Source organism: Venturia canescens, chromosome 7 (assembly GCF_019457755.1).
Source record: "Venturia canescens isolate UGA chromosome 7, ASM1945775v1, whole genome shotgun sequence".
Taxonomy (NCBI): domain Eukaryota; kingdom Metazoa; phylum Arthropoda; class Insecta; order Hymenoptera; family Ichneumonidae; genus Venturia; species Venturia canescens.
The window spans coordinates 10199253-10224699 of NC_057427.1; the positions used below are offsets into that span (position 1 = coordinate 10199253).

General features: G+C 39.5%; 4 protein-coding genes across 13 annotated transcripts in view; 3 read left to right on the plus strand and 1 right to left on the minus strand.

The window, feature by feature from the left end:
- Positions 1-111: 111 nt before the first annotated feature.
- Ufl1 (UFM1 specific ligase 1) lies at positions 112-3716 on the minus strand. The gene is made up of 5 exons (XM_043423826.1): positions 3534-3716; positions 2674-3251; positions 2406-2552; positions 936-2294; positions 112-672 (listed from the first exon to the last, which is right to left on the minus strand). Exons 1-5 carry the CDS (start codon positions 3611-3613, stop codon positions 530-532), a joined length of 2307 nt encoding a protein of 768 aa, XP_043279761.1. The 5' UTR covers positions 3614-3716; the 3' UTR covers positions 112-529.
- A 900-nt stretch (positions 3717-4616) lies between these two features.
- LOC122413565 (uncharacterized) lies at positions 4617-7416 on the plus strand. The gene is made up of 3 exons (XM_043423997.1): positions 4617-4760; positions 5358-6057; positions 6141-7416. Exons 1-3 carry the CDS (start codon positions 4633-4635, stop codon positions 7266-7268), a joined length of 1956 nt encoding a protein of 651 aa, XP_043279932.1. The 5' UTR covers positions 4617-4632; the 3' UTR covers positions 7269-7416.
- Positions 7417-7800: 384 nt separating this feature from the next.
- Positions 7801-12671, plus strand: LOC122413566 (DNA damage-regulated autophagy modulator protein 1-like). 6 transcript variants are annotated; one of them, XM_043424000.1, is made up of 7 exons: positions 7801-8088; positions 8452-8544; positions 9185-9306; positions 9381-9607; positions 10059-10197; positions 11331-11488; positions 11593-12671. In XM_043424000.1, exons 2-7 carry the CDS (start codon positions 8474-8476, stop codon positions 11662-11664), a joined length of 789 nt encoding a protein of 262 aa, XP_043279935.1. In that variant the 5' UTR covers positions 7801-8088; positions 8452-8473; the 3' UTR covers positions 11665-12671. The 6 variants fall into 6 exon arrangements, with proteins under 6 accessions (XP_043279935.1, XP_043279934.1, XP_043279938.1 ...); XM_043423999.1 differs by having other exon boundaries at positions 8455-8544; XM_043424001.1 differs by lacking the exon at positions 7801-8088 and adding an exon at positions 8123-8255 and having other exon boundaries at positions 8381-8544.
- A 3847-nt stretch (positions 12672-16518) lies between these two features.
- LOC122413500 (uncharacterized) overlaps positions 16519-25447 on the plus strand; it is a 73913-nt gene continuing 64984 nt past the window's right edge. For all 5 annotated transcript variants that reach the window (XM_043423886.1, XM_043423887.1, XM_043423888.1 and 2 more), the window contains exon 1: positions 16519-17048. In XM_043423886.1, the coding sequence (XP_043279821.1) occupies positions 16946-17048 (103 nt within the window). In that variant the 5' untranslated portion in view covers positions 16519-16945. The remainder of the gene's footprint in view (positions 17049-25447) is intronic.

A 25447-nucleotide genomic window follows, 5' to 3' on the forward strand; every position in this document is an offset into this window, starting at 1 on the left:
TTAGCATTCCCTATCTTTTCAAAATTGTGCGTTTTATTCGAGAAATAAAATTGTAAAGCATCGCTCGTTCCAAAAAATGAGATCGAAAAATCAAATCAATCGAACAACGAATTAGTTATTTTGTAAATATATAATTACAAAGTTACATCCATCGAGACAATTGAGGTTATGTTGAATTGCTAGGGGAATCATGATACCTTAGAATATGCACTTCTTTATTATTGAAGAATCGGCGCCATTTTTAACCGTCGTACGATATAAAAGTTGAAGCGTTTTCCAATTTTTTAGCTTGGCTAAAAAATCGGTGCGGAACGGAGAATAAATTAATGTCACAGGGAAAAAATATATGAAAATGGACGGATAAAAAAGAATTTCCAATTCCCATTGAACAAATATAAAATAGAATTTTGTAAATTACAATAAACACGGATCTGGAGTCGTGGTAGCGACTCAAAACAAGTACATTTAGGATATAATGTAAATGTGATACGGTTTTTGTTCAATCGATGATTCGTACGCCAGGTACAAATCATTCGTGAATTTTGTCAGATTTCAAATGATTCTTAAAGTTTTTAGCGATGTCCTTGATCTTGGCCAGGTCATTTTCGAGAATTTTACGAGTTTCTTCTTTCGATTCTTCATCCGTCGAACTCAAAAATTCAAGTACCCGATCTGTAAAAAATTACAAATAAGTTTCGTCGGAAGGGACATAATATTCATTTATATCCAGTGATTCCCCTGACAGTTCTGTAATAAATCCAGAGAAACTTAAATTGGTTTCGGAAAGAATTTTTTTTGATAATTTTTCCAGAAACGCAATTTATTAAATTAAAGATATTTTGATGGCCGTTTTCTCCGATGCGACCCAATTGGGTTTCACATGGGATGGATCGAGTTTCTGTGCAATTATCTTTCGAATTGAAGTTCGTACGTACCGTGATACTGTGAGAGTTCTGAAACCGTCGTGGTTTCGAGATGGGAGCGAAGAAAGGAGAGAACAGAAGAGACATGCCTACCGGACATGTGAAGGGCAGATTGAGTCGAAGCGGTAAAAAGAACACTCGTAACGAGATGAAGAGCTAAAGCAGGATCGGAAGTTTCTCGCAATTGTTCTAGAAGGGCTTGTCGGTGGCCAAGGACGACGGGCCTTTCTTTCTTTTTATCGAATTTTTTGAGTACCAAGCAGCAAGCAGCCATAGCAGGCTCGATGCTGTTTAGAAATTCTTCGGTCGAATTGGCAACGATCGTTCGGTGTAAATTGCCTAACGCTTCTTTGACGTCGTTAGGAAATTCGGTGAGCATTTTGATCCTCGCTTCGGTCGTGATATTGCTCGGGCACTGGAGAAGATTCTGCTGAGCGGCTAATTTAAAAATATCAGTAGCAAAGTCAACCGCAAGTGTCTTCATGAGATACTTGGCCAAAGATGATTGTGTATGTTTGTCGAGGAGTTTGATGGCTTTGTCAAAAATGCGTATATTCGTAGCGAGCATGTTGAGACGCTCCTCAATTTCCGATAGATTGTTGTTATTTTTAGTAGTTTGAGCTAATTTTTCAGCGTACGAAAGAGCCAGTTTGTTCAATCTCGGTTGTAAATAATCAGCGAGATCGTCTATGAGAGATCCCATATCAGCAAGGTTTTCATCTTTACCGAGTTCATTCTTAATCTCCTCGAGGGTCACGAGAACGAGCTCGGTTTTTGTGTTGTTTTTCGTGTTTTCGTCCTCGCTATCGTTGTCGTGATTCTTCGATTGATTGTACTTTTTCTTCGTCGATCTCGTCTTCGTTTCTCGACCTTGACTTCCACCTCCCGCTTTTCCACTGCTCGCTTTCTTTCGTCTCTCTTCTTTTCTGTCCGCTTTACAGTCAATTATGCTGCTCGATGTACGTGTCATTTTCAATTTGTTCTCCGCTACAGTTTGCAGCCATTTTCCACTGTCCACCGCCTCTTTTGCATGCTTTTCGGCAATCGCCTCCAACAGTTTTATCAACGATTGTAAATACGCTTCCGACATTGCCACTGTGTGCCCAAAAATGTGGAATTTAATAGGCGACCTCTTGAGCTCATCTAGAAGAAGTTCCTCTGTATCCTCCGTCCGGAATACCGTGGGCAAAAGTGGATAAAGATCCACGAATGAACTCGTCGCTATCATCTCCTCAATATTTGCATCGACCTGGTCGATTATCGCTTTACCAACAGCCGCTGAACGTAGTTGAGTCAATGTCTCATTGGGAAAACGACGATTGACAAAATTGTGAGGATCCGTTATTCCGAGACCGGAGAGCGCATCGTACTCTGCAAATTTTCAATCATTCAAGTTGCAATCACACAATATTTATTGTCTTTTTAATCAATTAGAACAAAAACATCATAAAATAAATTTCACCGTTTTGTTTTTATACTGACCAATGTATCCGTTCTGCTTGTAAAAACTGTCAACCCATTCGGTCTGTTTTTTTGTATGAATTGTAGGAATGTAGATACTATTGTGACTCTGTTTCCCCGTTACGATGCCAGGTATTTGCATCATTTCTTGTAAACTCTCCAGGATGGCTGAACAAACAAATTCATTCCAATTTTAGTTTAACGGTCTTCCTATTGAGTGACTAAAAATTCATGAAAACTTCTCATTTTTTCAATGCTTGTCTATTTTGACCTTTTATGGAATACGTACAGAAAAATATTCTCTCAGGAACTTTGCACTGCCCCAAAATGGCCATGACGGGAGTTGGTTTGGTGATAGCGGCTAGTGCTCCTCTGATTTTTGCTCTATTTCTTGCAATGAATCCCTCGGTATAGAATATTCTGAGATCTTGTTTGTCTTGTTTGCCCTGAATAATTTTACCAAGCTCCTTTTCAATGGTTGATTGTAAGAAATCAGCAGGCAAGTCATACTGCAGTGTCAATTCAGCAACATTGATGTACCCATTTTGGCACAATTTGTCATTTATTTCACCAACAATTTTCAGCACATAAGATTTGTCAATCAATTGTCCAAGTATCAGCTTCATCCCTTTGTTGTGTCTCTCTATGTCGCTTGCAACTTTGCTTATTTGCGACAAATCAACATTTAATATCTTTGCCAATTCAACCAAATTGATGCGGCCTTCATGAACGTATAATTCATCCTTTATTTCTTTTCCAAGATGCTCAGGAGTCACATACTCTTTTCCATCCACCGTGAAAATGATATCCAAAAGTTTACTCGTTGTTAATTTTGTAATTATTTCAACACAATTTCTCTCTGATAATCTGTGAAATTTGATTATGCATTAAAATTATTGTACCTTCTTTTCACCTCTTTATAAATGAACATGCTTTTTGATGGAATATTGTTTATTTATTGATTCATTAAATTTAGGTTGGAAAAATCGTGAAATATTATCTTTCAAGTTCCAAACTTTCTTATCGTGCTGACAGTCGTTTTTATATTCTAAATTTATTCAGAGTCATATGGCAACAGATGGACATCAAGGAATTGTCATCTTGACGGGCGAAGACAGATAAAATAAGAAAGAAAATATTTTTACGTACTTTTGTAACGTCGAGCTCAGTTGAGCTTTCTGAAAATCGGCGGCAAGCCGCTTTACTTCATCCCAGTCGACGGCAGTCATGTTGTTTATCGTCTGTTATTCAACAATTGAAACAATAATTGCTTTAACTTGGCCGCGAAAGAAACGTTCGGTTGTACAGCTGATTATGCACCACGTTACAAACTTCGACGATTCTACAAAACCGCACTGACCGGTAGCGCTATCTGTGGTCCAATATAGAGAAAATAATACTTTCAAATAGACTTGTTTGACGATTCTTCCGTGAGATGACACAAGGCGTTTTTTCCGAAAAAGAAATTCTAAACAAGAACCGAACAATCAATTGTTTCTTCTTTTTTTTTTCCAATGTTCAATTGAAACTTCCTGGGTTCGTGTGTACAAAAAAGGACATTTCAACGAAATTTCCTTGAAATTGAGTGAAACATACGTGGTATTGCGTATCGCATTAAGTACTAACGCTGAGAAACGTACATGTGCGCGTACGCGTTGAAAAGCGCGCGAATTCCTTTGTTTTTCTTCCCGCAACGGCCTCAATTTAACGGAGCACGTGAACATTTTTAGTAAAAATGTCGTCTACAAATACGACAGAGAATATTTGTCGTACTTGCCTGAGTACGGATGGTGATTTCATCCCGTTATTTTCCTACGATTCAAAAATGTCGCATGTAGCCAACAAAATAATGAACATCAGCAATGTTACGGTGAGAAGCTCATAACATGATTTTTGTTCAGGATACTCTGTCGACAATGCGACTCAACAAAAATGTGTTTGTCAACATTTTTTTCCACAGATAAACGAGCAAGATGGATTACCCCATATGATTTGCAAAAAGTGCCTTTTTCTCGTAGAGTCTTTTGACTGTTTCAAAAAACAGATTGAATCTGCTTACAAAAAAAACGAGGAGATCCGGCATGGCCCGGAAAATAAATTGAAAACGCCTGAAATAAGAGAATTTGAAAAATTCAATGATTTCGTGGCAATAGATGAAGATAGTGAATCGGATTATGAGATTCAATACATTTCTGACGAAGTAAAAAAACAAGTGGAAAAAGCATTCAGAAGAAAACGCAGATTTTATATGATGAATAAACTCAAGGCTTTGCACTTCAATTATGCACATTTGAACAAATATCATGATGCGTTGTTGTTTGCCATGAGAAATTTAAGGAATGGCAAAAAAAATGAATCGCAAGATTCTAGCATGGCGTAAGTTCTTGTCAAAGTTGCTGTTCATTTTCTTTTTTCTTTAGTACCAGTGATCGGCTTAGTCTTCTGGAAGGTTTTTTATCAAAATTTCCTTATACTTTTGAATATTTTATCGTTGAATATAACTTCAAAAAGTCCCTCACAATTTCGAATAGTTCTTTCGGTAATGAAATTATTTGGATAATTCTTTAATGTTGCAATGAATTCTTTACTTTTAGAATAAAATGAATCTAAAAAATTTTGCAATTTTCCTACAAAAATTTTCCTCTAAGAAGATTCCAAAGTAATTGGAAAAATCCTTGCACTTTCAATATTGTTCACAGAGTTTAACTTTTTACTGCTGTTCCTCTGTCTCTAGAAATTGCTATAAAAATTATCATGTTCAAGTGACTCAAATCATTTGAATCATGAACTTTGGAATAAAATTATCATTTACTGCATATTTTTGGCACTTGGTACATTAAGTATTTTTATCGAGTACAGGCAACATTTCATGATGAAGACAAGATTGGCGTCTCTTGTGGACTTGTGAGGCTTACATTTCGAAAATTTTGTTTGTACGATATTTCAAGTAATTCGTATTTCTGCTGCTTACAGCATGTCCACATTTAGGAAGGAAGTTCTTCAAAAGAATGACATTGATATTGAGGAAGAGTCCATAAAAGAAAATGCTCTGAACGGTGTTGAAAGAGGGAGCATGAACGGAATGAAAGAGAGACAAAACGAAAGATCCAATGAGGATATTGAATCCGAAACTTACTACTCCACCAATCCTGACTGCAGTGAAAGATTAATGATTGTTGAAGATTCTGACGAATCAGATAAGAAGATACAAGATTCGGTCTGCCCAGCATCAGAAGAAAATTTGGTGTACGAAAACGTGGCAGTTTCGATGTCTGAAAATACGAAAAATGTGACGCACCAAAGCTTCGGTGCATTCAATCGAAAAAGTGAAAATGGGGATGGAATTTCCGAATATGCGAAAAATGTCGAGCAGCAGCAACCCTTCGAATCGTTTAATCGTAATAGCGGGAATGAGAATGGAATTCCCGAGGATTCCGACGCGAAAAAAATGGTTGGAAACATTGAAAAGTTTCGCCATTTTTTCTATCGTCAAAAAACAAAAATATTACCGTTTGAAACGCCCTCTAATAATGGAATCGTAAATTGGATGCTTGAAACGCACACGAGAACCGATAGCAATGATCCGGTGCAATGCGACATTCCTTCAGCTGGGGACGATAAAGAGACAGACTCTAAATCAGCAAAAGTTGAACGTGTTGATGAAAATGTATCGGTAAGTGTGAAATTCTCAAAATTGTCAGTAAAATCAAAATAATCCTCCACAAGATCTTTGATGTGGAGAATAAAACGTTTTAGGGCAAACAATTTTATTACGAGAACGAGGACGACGACATGATGGTGGATAATCCTCTGAGTATTCAAGAAGAAGTCGTGGTGGAAACTTCGAATTTGGAAAATCCAGAAGAAACATACGTGGATGCAAAGAACTTCAACGAGTCACCTTACGAGAATGCTTTCGTAACCGAAACTTTAAACTGCGAGAATACCGAAGATAATTCGAGGTCGCAGGTCGATTTAGATGCTGAAAAAGTGGAAAAAGATCCTCTGCAATTAAACAACCACGACGAAGAAGCTGAGCAAGTTGGAAAATTAGAAATCGTTGAAAAAGCCTTCGACACTGAGGAGCAATTGATTGAGGCCACAAAAAGTGGAGAAGGCGAGAAGGAAAACTTAGTACCAGTAAAAACCTACGAGAATCTACCTTCAGAGAAGCCTCGTGAAAATTCAACTCCGAGCGAAATGAAACCGATCGATGTGATCGTAATCTCATCGGACAGTTCGGACGAGGAGAGACGAAAGAATTACAAAAAGTTAGAAAATCGAGGAATTCCGCTCTCTGTTCGAAGGGCGAGAAACGCATTGTCTCAGACTCGTACCGCGGTGCGGAAAGTAATTCGCGTAACGCGATGTCCGGATAAAAAAACTTGGATCGAGCCCCGTAAAAATCCTGCGACGATTGACGAACCTAACAAATTTCAACCTAGAAAATATTTTCATTGCACCAGTTGCAACATCAATTTGTACTCCGTTTCCGCTGTGCTTCATCATCACAATCAAATCCATACACCGCCCGAAGAATTGCTGCATTGTCAAATGTGCGACGTTAAATTTGCCACGAAGACAATTCTCCAGGCTCATTTCGATCACCACCACGAGACTCATCTTTTTCGGTGCAATTTTTGCTCCTGCGAATTCGTTCTCAAGAGAAATTTACGCGCCCACATGAATGCTCACATCAGGCCACAAGTCGAGGAGCCCGGGAACAAGAGACTTAAAATTGACGAACCATGCAGAAAGCTCGAACTTCCGATTCAGGAACATCTCACGAATCCAACGAACGACGAGCACTTATCAACCGTTCAGAAAACAGAAACTGATCAGAAAATTCTCGAACAAGAGAGGGAAGGAGTTCGAGTCAACTAGAAATATTTTATCAATCGAAGGATTGTTTTTCAGGTTTTTCACTCGTTGTTTCGAACAATTTATTTTTTTTGACCAAAAATAATTACAAGCCTTAAATGTCATGTATCATTAATAATTTTGTTCATTTTTATCTATTTCCCAGCTACGTAGTACTAACACAAGTTTTTTTTTCTCAAGCATGTTACATTTTCTCCAATTTGTTATCGTTTGGAGCAACTTTTATGTGAATGTTGAAATAATAAAAACAGAAGCTCTCGATTTATCGACAAAAAACGGAATGCGATTTATGATTTTCACTCGTCATTGTTTTTCCATCTTGAAATATTTTGTTTTTTGTACAGGAAATGTTAAAAACATGAGGGGGACACCAGCATAACGAGAATCAAGCGATTGAAGGCAAACCGCGTAATCTCGAGACAGTTGATTTTAATTATGCCCGAGTATTTTAAGTGTGAAAAACGGAAGCTCATTGTCAAGGAGACTAGTGAATTCATTCGATTGGAAAAAAGGGAAAAATTACAAAAACTATTGGGGATGACGATCCTCGATTTTTTCCGGATCGACCACACCGGACATAATTCTCGCGGGTGTCGAGTTAATTTCTTCACTCGTCAATCGTTCGCGCTGTTCGAGAGCACAATCAGTGATCGGTAGTGCGTCGCTCAGGATTACATTTGCTCGCGTACACTCACGATGGGGACAGTTGCTCGATGGAGCCCATGGCGAAGTGCCAGAACATTTCGATCACGAGAAAAAATCTACGCGTTTGAGATTCCAACGGATCGGAGTGCTCGAAAAATTGGCAAAATTTTGAGCGAAAGTGAGTCCAGTTTGACGATAAAAGCAGGAGAAAAACAAATCAAATTTTACAAGTTTCAATCATCCAAGAAAGATATAAATGTCTGACGTGTGCCTCGAAACGAATCCGCGGTTTTTCATAAAGCGATGGAATAACGATAAGAAGACGATTTTTATTAATACTAATTGGTAATTGCCCCGTTAGAATTTTTCACGAATGATCCATTCGCTGAAATACTCCGCGACTGCCCTGTTCGTTGGTGATAACGGTTCGAAAATCCTTAAAAAAATTCGACCGTTTTCTGTCATTGCAGTGACGTTTGAACTTTAAGGATTTTCCCCTGGATTATTTAACGACTCTAAACCAGTGTGCGTTTTTGTTGAGGAGAAATTTCAGGTACTCGAAGATGTTGTGCGCCAACTTGCACGTTCTACCGCTGAGTCTTTTCATCTTAATACCAGTTACATTTATGATAACGTGAGTGAAATCGATTGAAATAACTCGAGATAATTCATCGATTTATTCGACGAATAATACGGCAGTGGGTGATATTTTCCTTCAATATTTGAGATCGTTTGAAAATGACGCATGCAGCAAATGCGATATCGCACTCCCGAGTTTTCAGGTGCACAAAGAGACGTTATTAGACACTGATAAATCGATATATTTCTATACATGTATAGACGATATTGAGAGAAACAAAGGAATGACAAAACAGTGATTGTTTGTATTGTTTCGCGTTTCGATTGAATAGTTCTGACTGCACGAAGGAGCTTTGTCAAGTTATTTTTTAAATAAAGGCTTAATATCGATTCGAATATGCGCATAAAGAGATCGCATTTTTTCAGTATTTTACAATGAAAAATTATTCATTCAATTTCGATTATTTATACGAATTAAACATTCTTCCAGCTTTTGATTTAAATTTTGAAAATTTCAATACTCCTGTCTCTCGACGAAGTTTTCAAAGTGCCATGGACAATGGAAAAAAAAGTAGAGAAAAAAGAGCGATTGAACGCTGCGGTTAATATAATCACGAGGAAAATGGTAGAAGAAAAACGATTCGTGTAATGCGATAATGCGACAGACGTAAGTTTTTTAATTGATCGTATTTCAGGTACACGATATCGGTGCAATGGGACCACGTAGTGGCTGGATTTCCTTACATTTCTGAGACCGGAACTTTATCGCCCGAATCGTGCATATTCACGCAATGTCTGAATATCGCAGCTCTGTTGCGTCAGTCCAGAATTATTATTATTTTCAAAATTATTTTTATGAAATATTACCATTCAATGAACGGCTGATTTCAGTTGGATTTTGCGTCTACATAAGGCATCGACAGGTCGAACAATGGCGAAAAGAACGAGGCCTCGATCTCGTTGATCGTCGAATTGTTACTGTAACAGCGTGGTGTGGTTCGCTCGCCTGTTTCGGCCTCGATATTCTCGCCAATTTTCAAGAAGCTCGGGTCGTCGCTGCTCACATGATTGGGGCCATGACTTGTTTCACCGCTGGAACACTTTACTTTTGTCTTCAGGTGAATTGTGCAGTTTTCCATTTTTATTGCTGCCTTTTTCATTTTTCCTCTTTCCAAGCAAAAATGATAAAAATTTTTAACAATTTTCCTCGTATAAACAGAAATTATAATTTAATTTGAGTTGCAAAGACTCGTTTCGTCCGAAAAACGAAACGAGACGATTCACAACGCTCTTTTATACGTACACGAGAACCTGCTGCTTTGTTCCATCTCTTTTGGCTGATTGTGAGGTCACCGAGTTCAACGGAAGGCAGATACGACTTTTAATGAACACTGACAAATCTTTCGGGTCTCTTGAACTCATGAAATTCCCCTTTGTATCCTGATTCCTGTTAGATAACGAAGGTCATTTGTTATCCACCATCATTTCGAATCCCCTGTCATCTGACTTGGCGAACTCGCTCGATTCCTACGTTTTTTTATTAAACTCTCAAATTTTTCACATTTTCAGACTTATCTCAGCTACAAAATGCAGTCCGCAGTGAACGGATGGTTCGTCGTGGCTGTCAGAGCGGTTTTATCAGGCCTCACTTTCGTTCTTACGACGATGACTATTATTCCTGGCTACATATCGATGTCGGAGTTTCGAGGCGAGTTCTTGGCTATCGAAATTATTCTCTTCGCAATATACATCATTCGAGCTTACCATTAACGAAAGAGTAGCGATAACTGCACTCATTATTTCTGTATTCTCAAATCACTGTACGCTCAACGCCACCATTCCAGTCCACATTCGTGGTCATAAATATCAGCAAGTACAAATAACTTTGTTCGTTGGTTAACGAGGTTCTTAGAAAACCTTATTTTTGAGTATTGATGTTGGAAAAAAAGTTCTAACTTGGAGCCTTCAACAGATGTTTCAAAATACAAAGGTTTGCATCTACAAATGATTAAATTTTCATTCGTATTCGTGTCTATTCACAAACATCTGGATACTCAAATATCCTCTGTGGTTACATCTTTCTGCCAAAATATCGGTAATCACGTGGGACAATTTGTCATCCAAATGCTTCATTCGTAAATGTTTTTATGAGTACTTTGACCGTTGATTGTTCCACACAATAACAGATATTCTGCAAGAGATATTATTATTAATGAATCAACTGTTTCAGCATGCAGCTGTTCATGAATAGAGGAATATTTCAATGGAGATTTTTTTCGCCCACATTCACGGTTACAGATGTTACGGAATGAAATTTTGAATGCAGTTATTGTCGTGAAATATAGAGGGTGTCCTACGATCGATGACTTCGGTGGGAGCGTAAATTCAGAATCACATTTTAAGTGAAAAAGTTCAGTCGTTTGCTTCTCATGGATTTTCAATGATCAAAGTTCAAAAATTTTCATTATTTGTCGAACATTCGTTCAAACGATTCGTCCAATTCTTATTTTTTTATAATATAATATTTCTTATTTTTTTTTTGCTTCGTTTTTGTTTGCAGTAGTTGAAAAAAAAAATATTTTTCGCGAACGAGTTTTGAGAATTCGACATTTGGTTAGATGAAAATTTGTTCAAAAACTGAAGTCCCATTGGAAATTCGAATCTACGCTTGAAGGCACGTTCGAAATCATGTTTTGTGGGACAACCTAAAAGTTGTTACTTCATGAAAATTTTCATCATGTTGAATAAGCGAAGATTATTAACGAAATTGGGTTTTTCAAAAAGAAACTCAAAGTTGTGCCGGTAAATATAAATTAATGGAGAGATAAGTTTGAAAAATAGGAAACGACTACAAGAAATGGCTACCGAGCGACGGTGGATGGGGTTGGCATCTCGTCAGCGCAGTTTCCGAATGGATTCTTGCGATAGTTTACTGTATATTTCTACTGACATTCGTCCCGGAGTTTCGTCTGATAAATTTTGAGCCTCCAGTAGTTACGGTAAAAGACAATAAATATTTTCCACAAAATGGTAAAATAATTTTTTTTCGTTTATTTTAATATTTGAATTCGAAAATCGCGTTGACAGTGATCTCTGTTTTCAGTTGTCGTATTTGGATAAAAATCACGATGGAAAATCAGCAGGAAAGAGAGAAACGGTTCAACAGGAAGTTTGATCACGAATTACGTTGAAGTTGGTAAAATGTTCAAGCGGAATAATTGGATTATATCGACCGATCGAACGAATTCTTCAATCCGATTCTAGTAATAATTTCTTCTTGGCCGGATAACGCCTGCTGAAGTACATTTGTTAATTATTTTAACTAATTTTACTGTATCATTTTTTTCGACGAAGGTAGACATTTTTGTTCATGTGTTCAAAGTATTGAGGTCTTGCGGTCGCTCGAAAAGTACAGAGAAAACCGTGCATCTACGTTTTCATTGTTTCTCTTGCAAAAATAGAATCTGACGCGGATGATATAAAAGCCTCGATTCAATAAACACCTCTAATTTATTGAATTATTTTCTGTTTGATTGGATGAAATTCCATTGCGAAATGACTTTTCGGAAAAAGCGAGAACTCAATCTCATTTATACGTCATATGTCATTAATCGATCACATTTTCAAATACTGTTAATCGATACGACAGAATTTCTTTCGAATACTACAACAGTCGGTACAGACTGTGTGTGTCACAAAAATTCCGCCAGATTGCGCAATCCTCGACAAACGGGAATCGGCACATTTTCATGTTTATAGAAAAATACGCATGAAAATACACACATTTGAGGCAAAGTAAACCTTTGAATAGCTTTCTAAAAAAATAGCCCGATTCGTGATACAAGAAAAGTGAAAATAAACGGCTCAGATATAGCTCGAGGCTGTGTTCGACGTCATCTTTTCGCTAGTCGTGTACAGGAATCGGGTCTCGATCGATCAACCAAAAGTGCATAAAAATTCGTGGAAAATCTTAACAATTTTAGTTACTGGGCAAGAAGAGAATACAAAAGATAAAAGTTTCGCACCGTTTCGTAATAAAATTTAAAACTAAATCGAGGTCGAGGATGACCGACATAAAACATGAATTGTAAAGAAGATTGCAATAATTATTGGCCACGGTTCGTTTTCGCGCATTCCTATGTACGAAATGATAGAAATAATAAATGAATTTTCAAGCAGGAACTTCGGTACTAATTCTTTCGAGGTGCCCTATCACAAATTGGAACTTCAAATTTTTCATTTTTTCACGAGTCCCCACCATTTATCGTTATAAATTTTCGTGAGACACGCAATAAAGAATCCACGTAACGCAGCGTAGAATTTTCAACACGAACTCGTTGAGGAAAATACGAAATTCGATTACTGTGCAAATAAAGGAAATTCGTGAATATTATGACAGCCGAGAAGATTCGCAAAGACGTGTGTGCTGCTTATTATATTATTTCGACCATCGGAGCATCTCCTATTCTTAGAAAACTTACGCATGGTAAGCCAAGAGGAACGCGGTCAGTTACGAGGCGCGTTTCTGCACGGTGAACATATCTGCCATATGCATCGCTTTGGTAACCAGAGAAAAAGGGGGAGCGTAGAGAAGGAGCGACAGAGGGATGGGGGAGGAAAACAGAGAGATGGAGAAACAAACAGACAAAAAGAAAAGGAAGGGGGAGGCGGGCGGCTCCGGCGAGCGGCGGCAGTGGCGGGGGGGGGGGGGGGGGGGGGGGGAGGAGAGTAACGCCATCGCACGGTCATGCATTCAAAAGCTATTGTACATAATATAGTGGTCGAGAAATAGAAGGTTATGGTACATGCGGAACGGACGGTGTGTTAGAATTGCATGTGGAAAGTGCTTTTTGGTCTCTATTCGAATAACGAGGTGAACGTTCCGAGGGAGCGGGCATTACAAAGTAATCTTATGATATTTCCTCCAGCGGATTTAGTGACGGGCGACGCAGGAGGAAAAAAGCACAGGAGCATGACGAGCTTTCAGAGGATTACGAAGTAGCAAAAATATATGGAAGTGACGTTGACACAAAATTGGAATAAAATCATCGAAACGCATACTCGCGACCGATTGGCCGATAAACGATTACGATATTCGTGCGTATTTTCCTCGCGCGGTTCGGTTAGTCGAAAATATGTATTTTCGTACGACTCGCGGTAATGAGCTTCTCTAAAAGTTGCTTGACTAACGGAAAATTCATCTTGGGCACTGTTCGCTCTTTTTCTGCATCCATGCTAGTTCCCCCTCCCCTCCGTCTTCTCCTCGTCTTCCGACCGAGCCACCTCGCCTCGGGACTCGGGACTCGGGAGCAAAACGCAAACTGTGCGCGTTCCAAGAGGGCGCGTACTGAATCTACGAAATGCTCGACGAGCGGAAAATGCACTTTTAATTGCACGTCAAAGTCAAAGTCGGCCCCTGGCTTCTCGTGATGGCGGCGGCGCCTAGGCTGCGTCGCTCTTTTGCACATTCCCGAATGCCCGCAAATCTGTATGCTCTTGTTAACTTGTATACACACATATACGTACCTATGACGTGTAAAGAACGAGAGTAAAAACACAGGTCCGTAGAGTTTCCCTTCCGTTATACTTTATTATTACTACTCGCGAGACCCACCACACTCTCTCCTGTATTTACTTTCGTTTTTTTTTCAACGCTCTTTTTAAAAACCCCATCGTTCGTCATACATTTCGTCATTTTGTTTCATTTGCCTCAATTCAAATTACATCGCGTATCTCTACGACATGTGTGACACTTTCGTGAGAAAAATTTCAGTTAAAGTGCAACGGCGTCGGAGTGGAAATGTTCTGGAGGGGCTTGTATTGCCCATTTTTTTCATATGTCGCGCGAAACACGAATTGTCATTTCGAATCTGAAAAATAATTGGCGCGAGGAAAAAAGTTTTAATGAGTAGGATTCGGGTCGGGTGGGTAACACATTCGATAGCGTAACATCGAAGAGAAACGAGCGTCGGTTGTAAGTTCGACAGTCCACAATCTTGATGAAATGAAACAACTATTGAATTTCAATGGAAGCAACATAACCTCTGTAACTTCGTACGCTGTTTATGGGCTCTTCCTTCCTCGCTTTGTCCCCGTTCGCTGGTCGTTGACGCGTTTGCAATGTATATTTTAGCGATGATTCAACAAGTTTACTTGGCAGGACCTCGTGAGGTTAAATTAAATTTTACCGCAGTAAGAAGATCGGGCTCAAAGGGGTTTCTTGTATAGATCGAGGCAGGGCCATATTTATAAATGATATACAGCATGGAGGCTATATATGTGTATATATCGAGACGTATATACATAGTCATGGTGGCTTTATGGTTATATTTCATATGTACATGGTAATTATGCGAAGCTGCCGTGGGTAAGGGGTGTATAAAACAGGACAGTGACGTCAAAAGCCAACGTTAACGTAACGGGGGTTTAGGCGTTTGAAGGGAGAACGAAACGACGTTATGAGGCTGTGTCGTATACTAGACGGCATGTTTCTCAAAGAGGGTTTTCCCTCGCTCGCGGTTTTGTAGGTAATTCAAGCGACTTAACGCCCTCTACCGGTGCAAAGTGGTTTGACCCCATCGCATTCATCCCGCGAGCGAGGAGCGAGTCTTTTTATTTCTTTCCATCCTTCTCTCCCTTACTTCCCCTTTCCGGTGTACCCATGAGAGTTTCTCTTCGTGTCACGCGTTAAATTTACACAGAGAAAGAGAGACCGAGACAGCGCCGAGAGACCAACACCACCACCCCCGACACTCGGAGAACTCCCGAGCAGAATCCCCGGGCAAGGCGAGAAATTTCCTAACAGCAGGGAGGCAAGATTACCCCGCGTATTACTATTAGGTTGAGCATGCTTCTTTATGGCGCGCCCTCTTTGTGTCGCCCTCACAAGCGCACACTTGTGCAACGGTTAAACCAAGTATTACATGTAGAGCCGCCACCTCTATCAGCGCCATCTACTTTACGAAACGAGAGCTTACAGCGTTACGTTTCGTTTGCACGGTATCTTTTCCTTCCACACAGTCTTTCGCGCCACGTAACGCTGAACGCCTCTTTTAATTATTACCTCTCGCAAAAACGTGTTTTTTCCAACTATAACTTTATCGGAGTCCGCTTCACTACTGTTTTTGTTTTTTTTATGAATTTTCGAAATATATTCTACACTTTTATAGCACAATATGTTCGTTTATTCTTAACGCTCTCTCCGCTATGGCGCAACAGTTTTATCCAACAAGCGACCGAGGGCAGATGTTAAAAAATACGATCAAGTCATTCGACCGAATGGACGGTCAGCTGTGTTCGCAGTCGGAAAATTCATTTCTACGTAACCATACGTAACCCACATTTCTCCATCCTTGGCGTTTTATCCCTATGGTATATATCACACTCGTACGTATATCTCGAGGGGGGCCACTGACCCGGTGGGCCACCTGCATCGACGTTCCTATTCACCCCGTTTTTTAGTGACCAATAACTTGGGGCTTAAAGGAAACTGTTAAATTCTACTCTTAAATTTTTTCTTACGGACTTGAAAAAAAATGGGATCCTTACCGACTCGCATGAAAAAACGGTTACTCATGCTAACGCCATTTTATTCATGACTCTGTGGTGGATTCTTGTGATAGATTTTAAGTTTATCATGAAAATATTAATCGTGCTATGGCTTATTTATGTCTGCATTCGAATGGTATATTTACGAGAAAAGTCGTTATGTATCAAGCGAGGTTAGCTTGTCGCTGAGTGCACTGCGGGATCCGCGCTATTCTCCAATGGAAACAAACATATTTTATAGTCGAATATTACAGTTTGCATTTGTGACATTTTAGAAAAGTAGAAACACGAAAAGAATAATAAAGTTCGCGAGAGGGATCATACAGGGTTCGGAGTGACGGCGAGTGAGCAAGAAACGACGGGAGCGCGGGACGACACACGGGGAGTGCCGGGCGAAGGGGGGGGGGGAGGCACCGCGGGAGAGGGAGGGTTGGAGCGTAACATCGCGCGCCCGTGGTTTCTCCCAGTAAGGTTCGGGCAACCGTTTGGTGCGATAGTGTTGTGTAAGCGCGAGTGCGGGAAAAACCGGCATCGTCGTTGAACAATTCTGTGCGCACAAGACCACAGGCGATTGCACGGACAATTTTGTGAATCGAAATACACACAAGAAATATATCACAAAAAGCAAAGCTTCTGGTGGTAGCGATCGAGAACCAACATGACCGTTTAAAGTTCATTGCACCCGGAAGTAAATAAAGTTTTCGGAACAGTGTACAGTGACGAGTTTTAAAAAAGTGGCACTGGAAATCGCGTTGATAAATCGTGTCGTTCGATATCCTCCGTACACCGAGTTTATTCGTGCGGGCTTCAACGTTTGTTTTTGCTTGTTTGTTTTCAATTTACGTATTTAATAGTAGTTAACGTTGATGAACCGATTGTAGCGTTGAAATAACGTGTGAGTGAGGGACATGGCTTCAGGATTATTCACGGAGTTGAGAAAGCTCGAATTTGCAATGGGGTGGACAACGTGTTTGTTTCTCTCCTGCTTGTTGCTGATTGGTCAAGTTCAAGGTTAGTGGAGGACTAGCGGCGACTGCTGTAGGCTTAACACGCACAGCGCCGTTTAGCGTGCTTTTTTCAATCTCCAACGTATTCTATCACTAATTTGAATCGTAAACAACATTAACGGTCTTCATACAGTTACTTTGGAACAATATTTGACTCGACTAATGTTCATTTTGTCATTCAAATACGCTCCACATTAATTTATGTACATAACTATTGAGTTGATGCGAATAAAAGTGAACACGCGTAAATACACATAAATAAATATTTTCCTGACGTTTTTTCGAGCCTCTGTGCGTGTATATTTGCAAGATTTCGTACGAAAGATTTTTCACGATAAAGCTTTCAGACCACGTGCATTTTTTATATGTGAAGAAAGATAGAGAAAAAAATGGTAAAGCGAGTTTTTTGCCAAGAGATATTATATATATCGGAGTTGCAGGTGGCTCTGCGGCGAGGGATTTCTACGAGTATCCCTTCACCGTGCTATCCTACTATCTGAAAAAAAGCCCCCAAAAAAAAATGTAAAAATACTCGATCGCATTTGATGGTTGGATTTCACCGGATTTACGTGGAGCGTTTTTATCAGTCGTAAATCGGGATGCATTAGTTTCTGTCATATTCATAGGGAATCCGCAGTGTCAGCGTCAATATTCAATCGGAATGTCAGCCCTCCGAAGTTTTAACTAAATATTCTGAAATTTCGAGCATGACAATATCCTTGAATTACATATTTCATATATGACGCTGAAGTTTCCAACGTCGGAGTCCGACGAGATGATTGAAAAAAACTCTCCAATAATTCCAGTAATTCACCTATTTTGTTCCCTGCCAAATTTGCGATTCGTAGTTTTTCAAGCTGCCCCAACGATTCGTGAAATAAAAAATTGGTGAATTAAAAACGTTTTTTTCGTTCATTTCGTTGGACTCCAACGTTGCAAACTTCAGCGTCTATTTTCATATTGATTTCATTTCATTACTATGACCGCAATATTAATGACTTTAAAAAAAGACTTTTTTTCGATACCCCGACAGTTATAAATTTTCATTTTTCTCCCCAATATTTCATTTCTCCCACACTAAATTCAACGTTTCGCTTCCGTTCCCAATATTTCGCGTGTAAACTCCAGTTCTTTTGTTCCTTTTCTTATTATGAATTTCGAATACGTTTTCGTACGAAGCTCTCCCGGGACAACGAGGGTACTTAAATTAAGTCGTTTTATTAGCTTTAAATTCAATTCTTGATTTAATTTTCGTGAATTTGCAATTCGTACGTGGCAACGTCTACGTTCCGCGTACATTCCACGCCCGTATATATATATATATAAATACATGTAAATACGCACTCGCTACGCGTAAGATATCACCGGTAGAATTCGGTGGAAGATAGAGAGGGAGATTATAAATTCAATTAAGTGAGCAGATTATTCGAGTAGAACGGCAGGAGTTTGGGCGTCGGACGGCGGAGCCGTGGAGGGGGGGGGGGGGGGAGAGGAGGGTACGAGAGATGAAATAGGAAGAGAGCCCAATCTCCGTGGGGAGCTTTAATTAGCCAGCGATAGATCATCGCCTACATATATTTTAGATATGCCTACAGATCGAGTGTAGACTTAACATATTTATGTTCATATAAATATAGAACATGCCTTTAATGTGGAACCACGTCGTGCATGATCTTCAGGGTCGATTATTTTTGACTGTAAAAATTTCTTTTTCGAGGAAAACCGTGACTCTGACGGGCCAGAAAATTCTTTATTGACGACTTCTTGTCAACGGGCAATTAGTGGGTATAAAAAATCGGGTATAAAATTTGATTTCAGCACTGCTGAGGAATTTATGGTGATTTTCAGTGAGTAACGAAAAAAATAATGAATCGAGATGTTTGTTTATAAATATCGCAAAATATTTTCATGAAAATCGAATATTTATTAAACACTTTAATAATTATTTTAATAATTGTTACAGGATCGTATTTTTAATGGCAAAAAAAATGTAAAATCGATACAAACGCCTCGATCGAGAATACTTATCCGTCACTTTTTCCATTATTCACGTTTTCCTGTTTATACACGACTTTGAATAGAAATCAGATTATCCAAAGCCTCCATGATTGAGACTTTGAGCCCCGCCCAGCGACGAATGCACTGAAAAACATTTCGGTCCATTCAACAAACAATTCCTCCACCATTTTTTTTATCAACAACCGTCAACATTTTTTTCGATCAAAAATCACCAAATAGTCGAATAATACGAGGGAATTTCGTAGTTCGAAATGGCGGAACATTTTTTCAAATATTTTCCGGGCATTTTGGTGAAAAAGTCTTCCCTCCAGGCCGGCAAATATTCAATGGCGCAGCTCACTTCCCGTACGATTTGGAATTTACTATTTACTTTGTCCACGTATATAGGTATATAAAAGCGAGTGGGTGTGTACTGTGCATATATAGGCTGACTGGGGAGAGTACAAATTGTTCGTGTCCGGTGTATACGTACCAAATAAAACGTGTTTTACAAGGCTCGTTCTCGCGTACGCATTCATTTTACTTATTCTTTTTCTTCGTTTTTTAAAATTTATTTATTTTGTTGTTTTTTTTTTTATATTTTCATTACCGTACTGACTGCTTATTTTTTGTTTTTATTTGATTTTTCTTTTATTAATTTTCGTTCTGTTTCAATCTGGCGTTTCGTTAAATCTCGGTGTTCTCTGGGCTGGCTGCATTGTCCGGGTTTTTGGTGCTCAATCGTTGTTATTATTTAACTCGTAATGTCCGAATCGAACTGTGACGAAAATCGAATAAATCTGCGAATAACGCAGGCTCCTGCTCGTTATTAAGGCTCCGCGGTTTTATCAAATTCAACGACCGGCGCTGCGCATCCCCGACTCATTTGCAAATTGATCCAGTCCCGTGTTAACCTTCGCGATCGACTTCGTAAATTTGGGATTTTCTCGGGCGATGTTAAAACTCTCATTCGAATCTTTGATTAAAAGAATTATCGAGATGTTATCTCGAAATATTGTCAAACGCTTCGAATTCTGAGCTTCTTCTTCGTTCAATGTTCATTCCAAAAAAGGGTTTTCGATTGGATTTTGCCTCTGGCCTGCTCTCACGTTCACTCTCCGAGCGCTAATGAATGTTTCTTTCGTATTTCTTCGGCTAGCTGCACGAGGCTCTTTTCTTCTTAAACTCCAACTTCGTTATTGCGCTCGCCGAGGGCTCAAAAGAATTGCATTTCCTAATCGTGTTTTCGTATGAGGAAAAAAGGATTCTTGGGACGCGAACGTAGCGCGCCTCGCTGTCTGTATTCCCAGCGTTTTTAAGGCAGTTCATACACGAAACAATTTTATTAAGAAAGGCTTGAAATTTAGAGAGTTTAAATGGGGTAGTCGACTCACACCGATATCACATTTCAAAGGGTTCGTCTTATTTTGGTTAATCGAATAAACGTGCTTAAATATGAAGAAAAATACACAGGGTTATAAGGGCTATTCGTAAAAAATCGTTTATCTTCCCATACAACGAATGAACGCTTCTTACGAAGTTTTTGAAAAACGTCAGAATAACAATGAAGTGCAATTCGAGACAAGGCTGAAGTTTGCAACGTTCGAGTCGAACGAAATGGAGGAAAAAAACATTTGCATTCACTCATTTTTTATTTCACCAAGTATCGGTGCAGCTTGAAAAACTACGAACTGCAAATTCGAGAGGGAACGAAATTGGAGAATTACTGGAATTATTGGAGGCTTTTTTTACATCATCTCGTTGGACTCAAACGTTGCAAACTTCAGCATCGTAATTCGAGACGATTGTCTCACCAGTAATAAAGATATATTACGTTTAAGCGCGCAGAGAAAATTTCACTAAAAACTACTATGGTGCCATAGAAGTAGGGTTCTATGTCGTCATATTTATTAATTCTTACGAACATACATAGTAATTTTTTGTTAAGCGACTCGATGAATATTCATGTGTGATGATGACGCTGAAGTTTCCAACGTTGCAGTCCAACGAAATGATCGAAAAAAACTCTTAAATATTTCCAGTAATTCTCCTATTTTGTTCCCTGCCAAATTTGCGATTCGTAGTTTTTCAAACTGCACCAACGATTCGTGAAATAAAAAATTGGTGAATTAAATACTTTTTTTTCGTTCATTTCGTTGAACTCCAACGTTGGAAACTTCAGCGTCGTTGTGTGATGTAAAATCGCGAATGAAATTCTGTTATTTACCATAGTAAATTTCTAAACACTTTGACGTATGATCGATGCTTGTGTTCGAGCTCCTCAAATTTTACTATGTTGAACTGTAAATTTCAATCGTGAAAACAGTACTGAGCATAGCAACACGGTATAATAATTCTACTTGACGCAGTTCATCATCGAGTCAACATAAATTTTACAACGTTTCCTTGGTGAACTATGTAGGAAAAAATAGCACAGTTTAAACCTTTGTCACAGCAAAATACGCAATTTAAAAGTTTTCATTCAGAATTAACTTGGAAATTACAATGTTTTTGGTAGAAACCTCCAAAATGGGCGATATAGAGTCCCAATAGTAATTAGGCAACATAGTAATTCTTACAATTTTTTTCTCTCCGTGAGATCGAACGAAATTGGTAATGAGCACTCGTGTAACCTCACATTTGATTATTTCGGCATTCTGTTTTTTCTTGGCTTGACCCATTCCTGTCAGTGTTTTCGCTTTGCCCTCTCTAATGCGATTTTTGACATAAATAACTAAAGTATTTTCGCCAGGGACGAATGGAATTTTGGGCTCAGTCAGTGATGGATCCTCGATTAATTTAATGGCTTGTGATTTCATTCGCCAAAATATAAGTTGAAAAAATGTATTTACAATTCCGAATCGATAACTCTGACATCAATACGATGCTGAAGTTTGCAACGTTGGAGTCCAACGAAATGATGTAAAAAAAGCCTCCAATTATTCCAGTAATTCTCCAATTTCGTTCCCTCTCGAATAGGGTATTTTACACCATGTAAAAAAATATATAAAAATGCATGATTATGATAGATTTCGTAAAAAGTAAACGGGAAACGTCAATATTTATTCATAAAAATGCAATGTAAATTTTATAATTCAATTTTAAAGATCGCCTTTTTTCAACTGTTTTTCAAATGTCGAAAACGCCATCCGCCATATTGGATTCCAACGTGACGTCACTCCGATAGTAAACAATCTAGATTCTTATTGTGCGCTCTGTGTTATTTTGAAATTTTACAAGTTACTATGCACGTTTGTGGACTTTTATCATTCATTTTATTAAAATCGCATCATGGAAGACGGTTTTGTGAAAGCAGATAGTACAAATCTACCAATGATAAATATGTTGATGGTGGCGATGAATCCACAATTTTAGTGGCATTTTTATAACACTGAAGTTTGCAACGTTGGAGTCCAACGAAATGATCTAAAAAACCCTTCAATTATTCCAGTAATTCTCCAATTTCGTTCCATGCCAAATTTGCAATTCGTAGTTTTTCAACCTGCACCGATACTTCGTGAAATAAAAAATTTGCGAATTACAAGTTTTTACTTTTCGTTCATTTCGTTGGACTCCAACGTTGCAAACTTCAGCGTCGTGGCATTTTTACACTTGTATTATTGCATTCAGGCACGAGACACCAATGATATACCACTATAACTCATTATTTTTACGAATCTAAATACTTGGTCTTTCGCAATAGTATTGTTTACTAACGGAGTGACGTCACAAACCGAAAAAACATGGCGGCTAGCGTTTCCGCGCGAAAATTGAAAATCATAAATAAAAAATAGTATTCAAGACAGTTTTCGGTCTTATAAAATTGAAATAAAAATTCTACTGGTTTATTACGATCACAGGATTATTTTAAAACAGTTTTAAAAAAAAGGTGTAATACCCTATTTGCAGTTCGTAGTTTTTCAAGCTGCTCCGATACTTCGTGAAACAAAAAATGGGTGAATTAAAAACGTTTTTTTCGTTCATTTCGTTGGACTCGAACGTTGGAAACTGCAGCGTCGTATTCAGACACAAAATACGATCCTTCGGAATGATCTACCTTAATCCTCTCGCATGATCGTCACACGCGAATTTAGCGCCGCGGCTGCTCCAGTTATCCGAACGTGTGCTCCGCTCGCACACTCGCGCCGGCCAGGCCATGATGTCACGATTCCTCGAATATTTCGCCTAACCAAATATACGCGCTGCGGAATGACTGCGAGAAGGGCGACGTCGCGCCCACATTCTCAGATGCTTATTTTCGCTTTGCGTGTTCCGAAGCACCATCTTTTTTGGCCACGTGTTTCTCGCCGGCCCGTCTCAAGGACTCGATAACGTTTTATTCGCACATTCAACGAATATCGTCCCAACTCCCACGCCTGCTGTTCGGCTTCGAGATTCTCTGCATCGTTGCATCGTCCCTGCGGGGACATCAGACGGGGAAGGAAGTAAGTCGCCTCCCTTCCGGGGATCGTGCACCAAGAAGATTTTCCAGTGCACTTTCTCCGAGAACGCTTCCTTCTCCATTTGCACCGTCACGGGATGAAATTCCATTGGATAAAGAGGCGCGAGCTCCACTCGTTTCTCCTGCGGTCGCGGACCGCAAGTTCACCAGAAACGTGAGAAAACGCTTTTGATTGTGTGCCTGCTTGCGGCTCGCTCGATACATCGGCCTAAAAATAACAGCCGACAGAAAGGTGACAACGTTTCACTTGCCCAGTGCCGAAGCTATTGACAGTACAAAACACGAATTCGAGTCCAGCAACTATTTTTATCGCAATTTATCTCCAGCAGGACGAAAATCTATTAAGAACCTGCAAAAGCACAATTTTTAGTCGCTTCTCACAATTCTGACTCCGATTACAAAGCATTTTCTTCCATTGATTACTTCATCCGTGGATAATCCGAATTGCTTAATTGTCAGAAGGTTTTTATGGTACGGATCGAGTGCTCGATTTCTTTAGCAATGCGATACGAGAAGGCTATTTATAGACGAAAGATATGCGGGAGTATCGGCTTTCTGGGGGGGGGGGGGGGGGGGGGGGACGACTCTGGATTGTGCGAGGCTCGATTGTTTCGTCGCGCGACAATCGCAATTATCTTTTCTCTATTCGTTCCTGCTCCTTTGTTACCTAAGTTCTCAGGGGTGTTGTACGTCTCAGTGGCTCGTGAAACACGATTCTTGTTGCCCGTGTCCTCAACTTATAAGCGGCGATAGCGGCGGGCAGATCGTACAGCGAGTCTCAAAACTGCCGCCTCCCCACTTTCGGGAAATCCTTTTTCCATTCGCTCGAGGCCGTCCCTGATTGATGAACGTTCAAGCACCGTTGAATTTCGATGAAAAAGGGAAGTCGAAACTCTCTTTGGTGCTTACGTGCCCCCAGGAGAACGTTTTATTGACATCAATCGGGATCGTTTTTTCGAAAATATCGGGTCGACGAGGGGACATCGAACTAAAAACAATTTGCTTGGAAACTCTTGCAACTCTGGATTTCGCAGTAGCAGTGAGAGTTGGGCAGGATTTTTCCAATTGTTGAGAGAAAATTTTGCTCAGAAATACTGAAAAATTGAGGGAAGCTGTAAGCTCGAAAGTTGGCGAAGCCAATCATTTTCACGTTGAAATTTGGGTGGATATTCGAATGGTTTCAAGTTTTATTCGTTTGGGGCGATCCGTTGGGTTATAGAACTCCCTTAAAGCTTCCTATCCCCAGTCACCAGGTGACGCGGAGTATCGAAGCGTTTCTCGCATACGAAATGGACTGTGCGGAGGAATTTTGGGAAGCAAAGTAGGATTATCGTTCTGACTGACCGTCTTACGAATCCATGAAAATTCAATCAACGTCAGGAGACTTTCGGGATAAGTAGGTCGACACGGCTTCGTCATCCGTTGGCCCGAGACTGTCTTATCTCTGAATGCAATATCTCGTGAAAGTATGGCAAGTCATTTTGCTCGATTACGAAGCTCGGTAATTCTTCGACGTTTCGAGAATGCAAGTGGAGACCAATTGAAAAATTCTCTTTCGATTGAGCCCGATATTGGACTCATCAGCGGCGTAATTGACGAGATAAACTTTGCACGGATTCGAGTTCCCTTTGAAATTCATGAGCATCTTTGACTTCGACTTTCACTATTTTCATTATTCAAAAATCGCGTTCTCGAACAACAATAAATACGACTCGCCCTTGAGACAGACAATGAAATTCGATCGAAAACTTCGGTTCCGCGTCAATTTTTCCCGATCTCTAAACTTTCGTTTCCCCGACTCGAATCTCGAATCCTCCAAACTTCCGCAAATTCATTGAACCTCAAACTATTTCCAAAAGATTTTCCACGATCCTCTACCGACCAAAAATCCTTTTCAAAACCGGCAAAACCTGGCAGAAAACCGGAGCTTTTTGGGCCGGAAT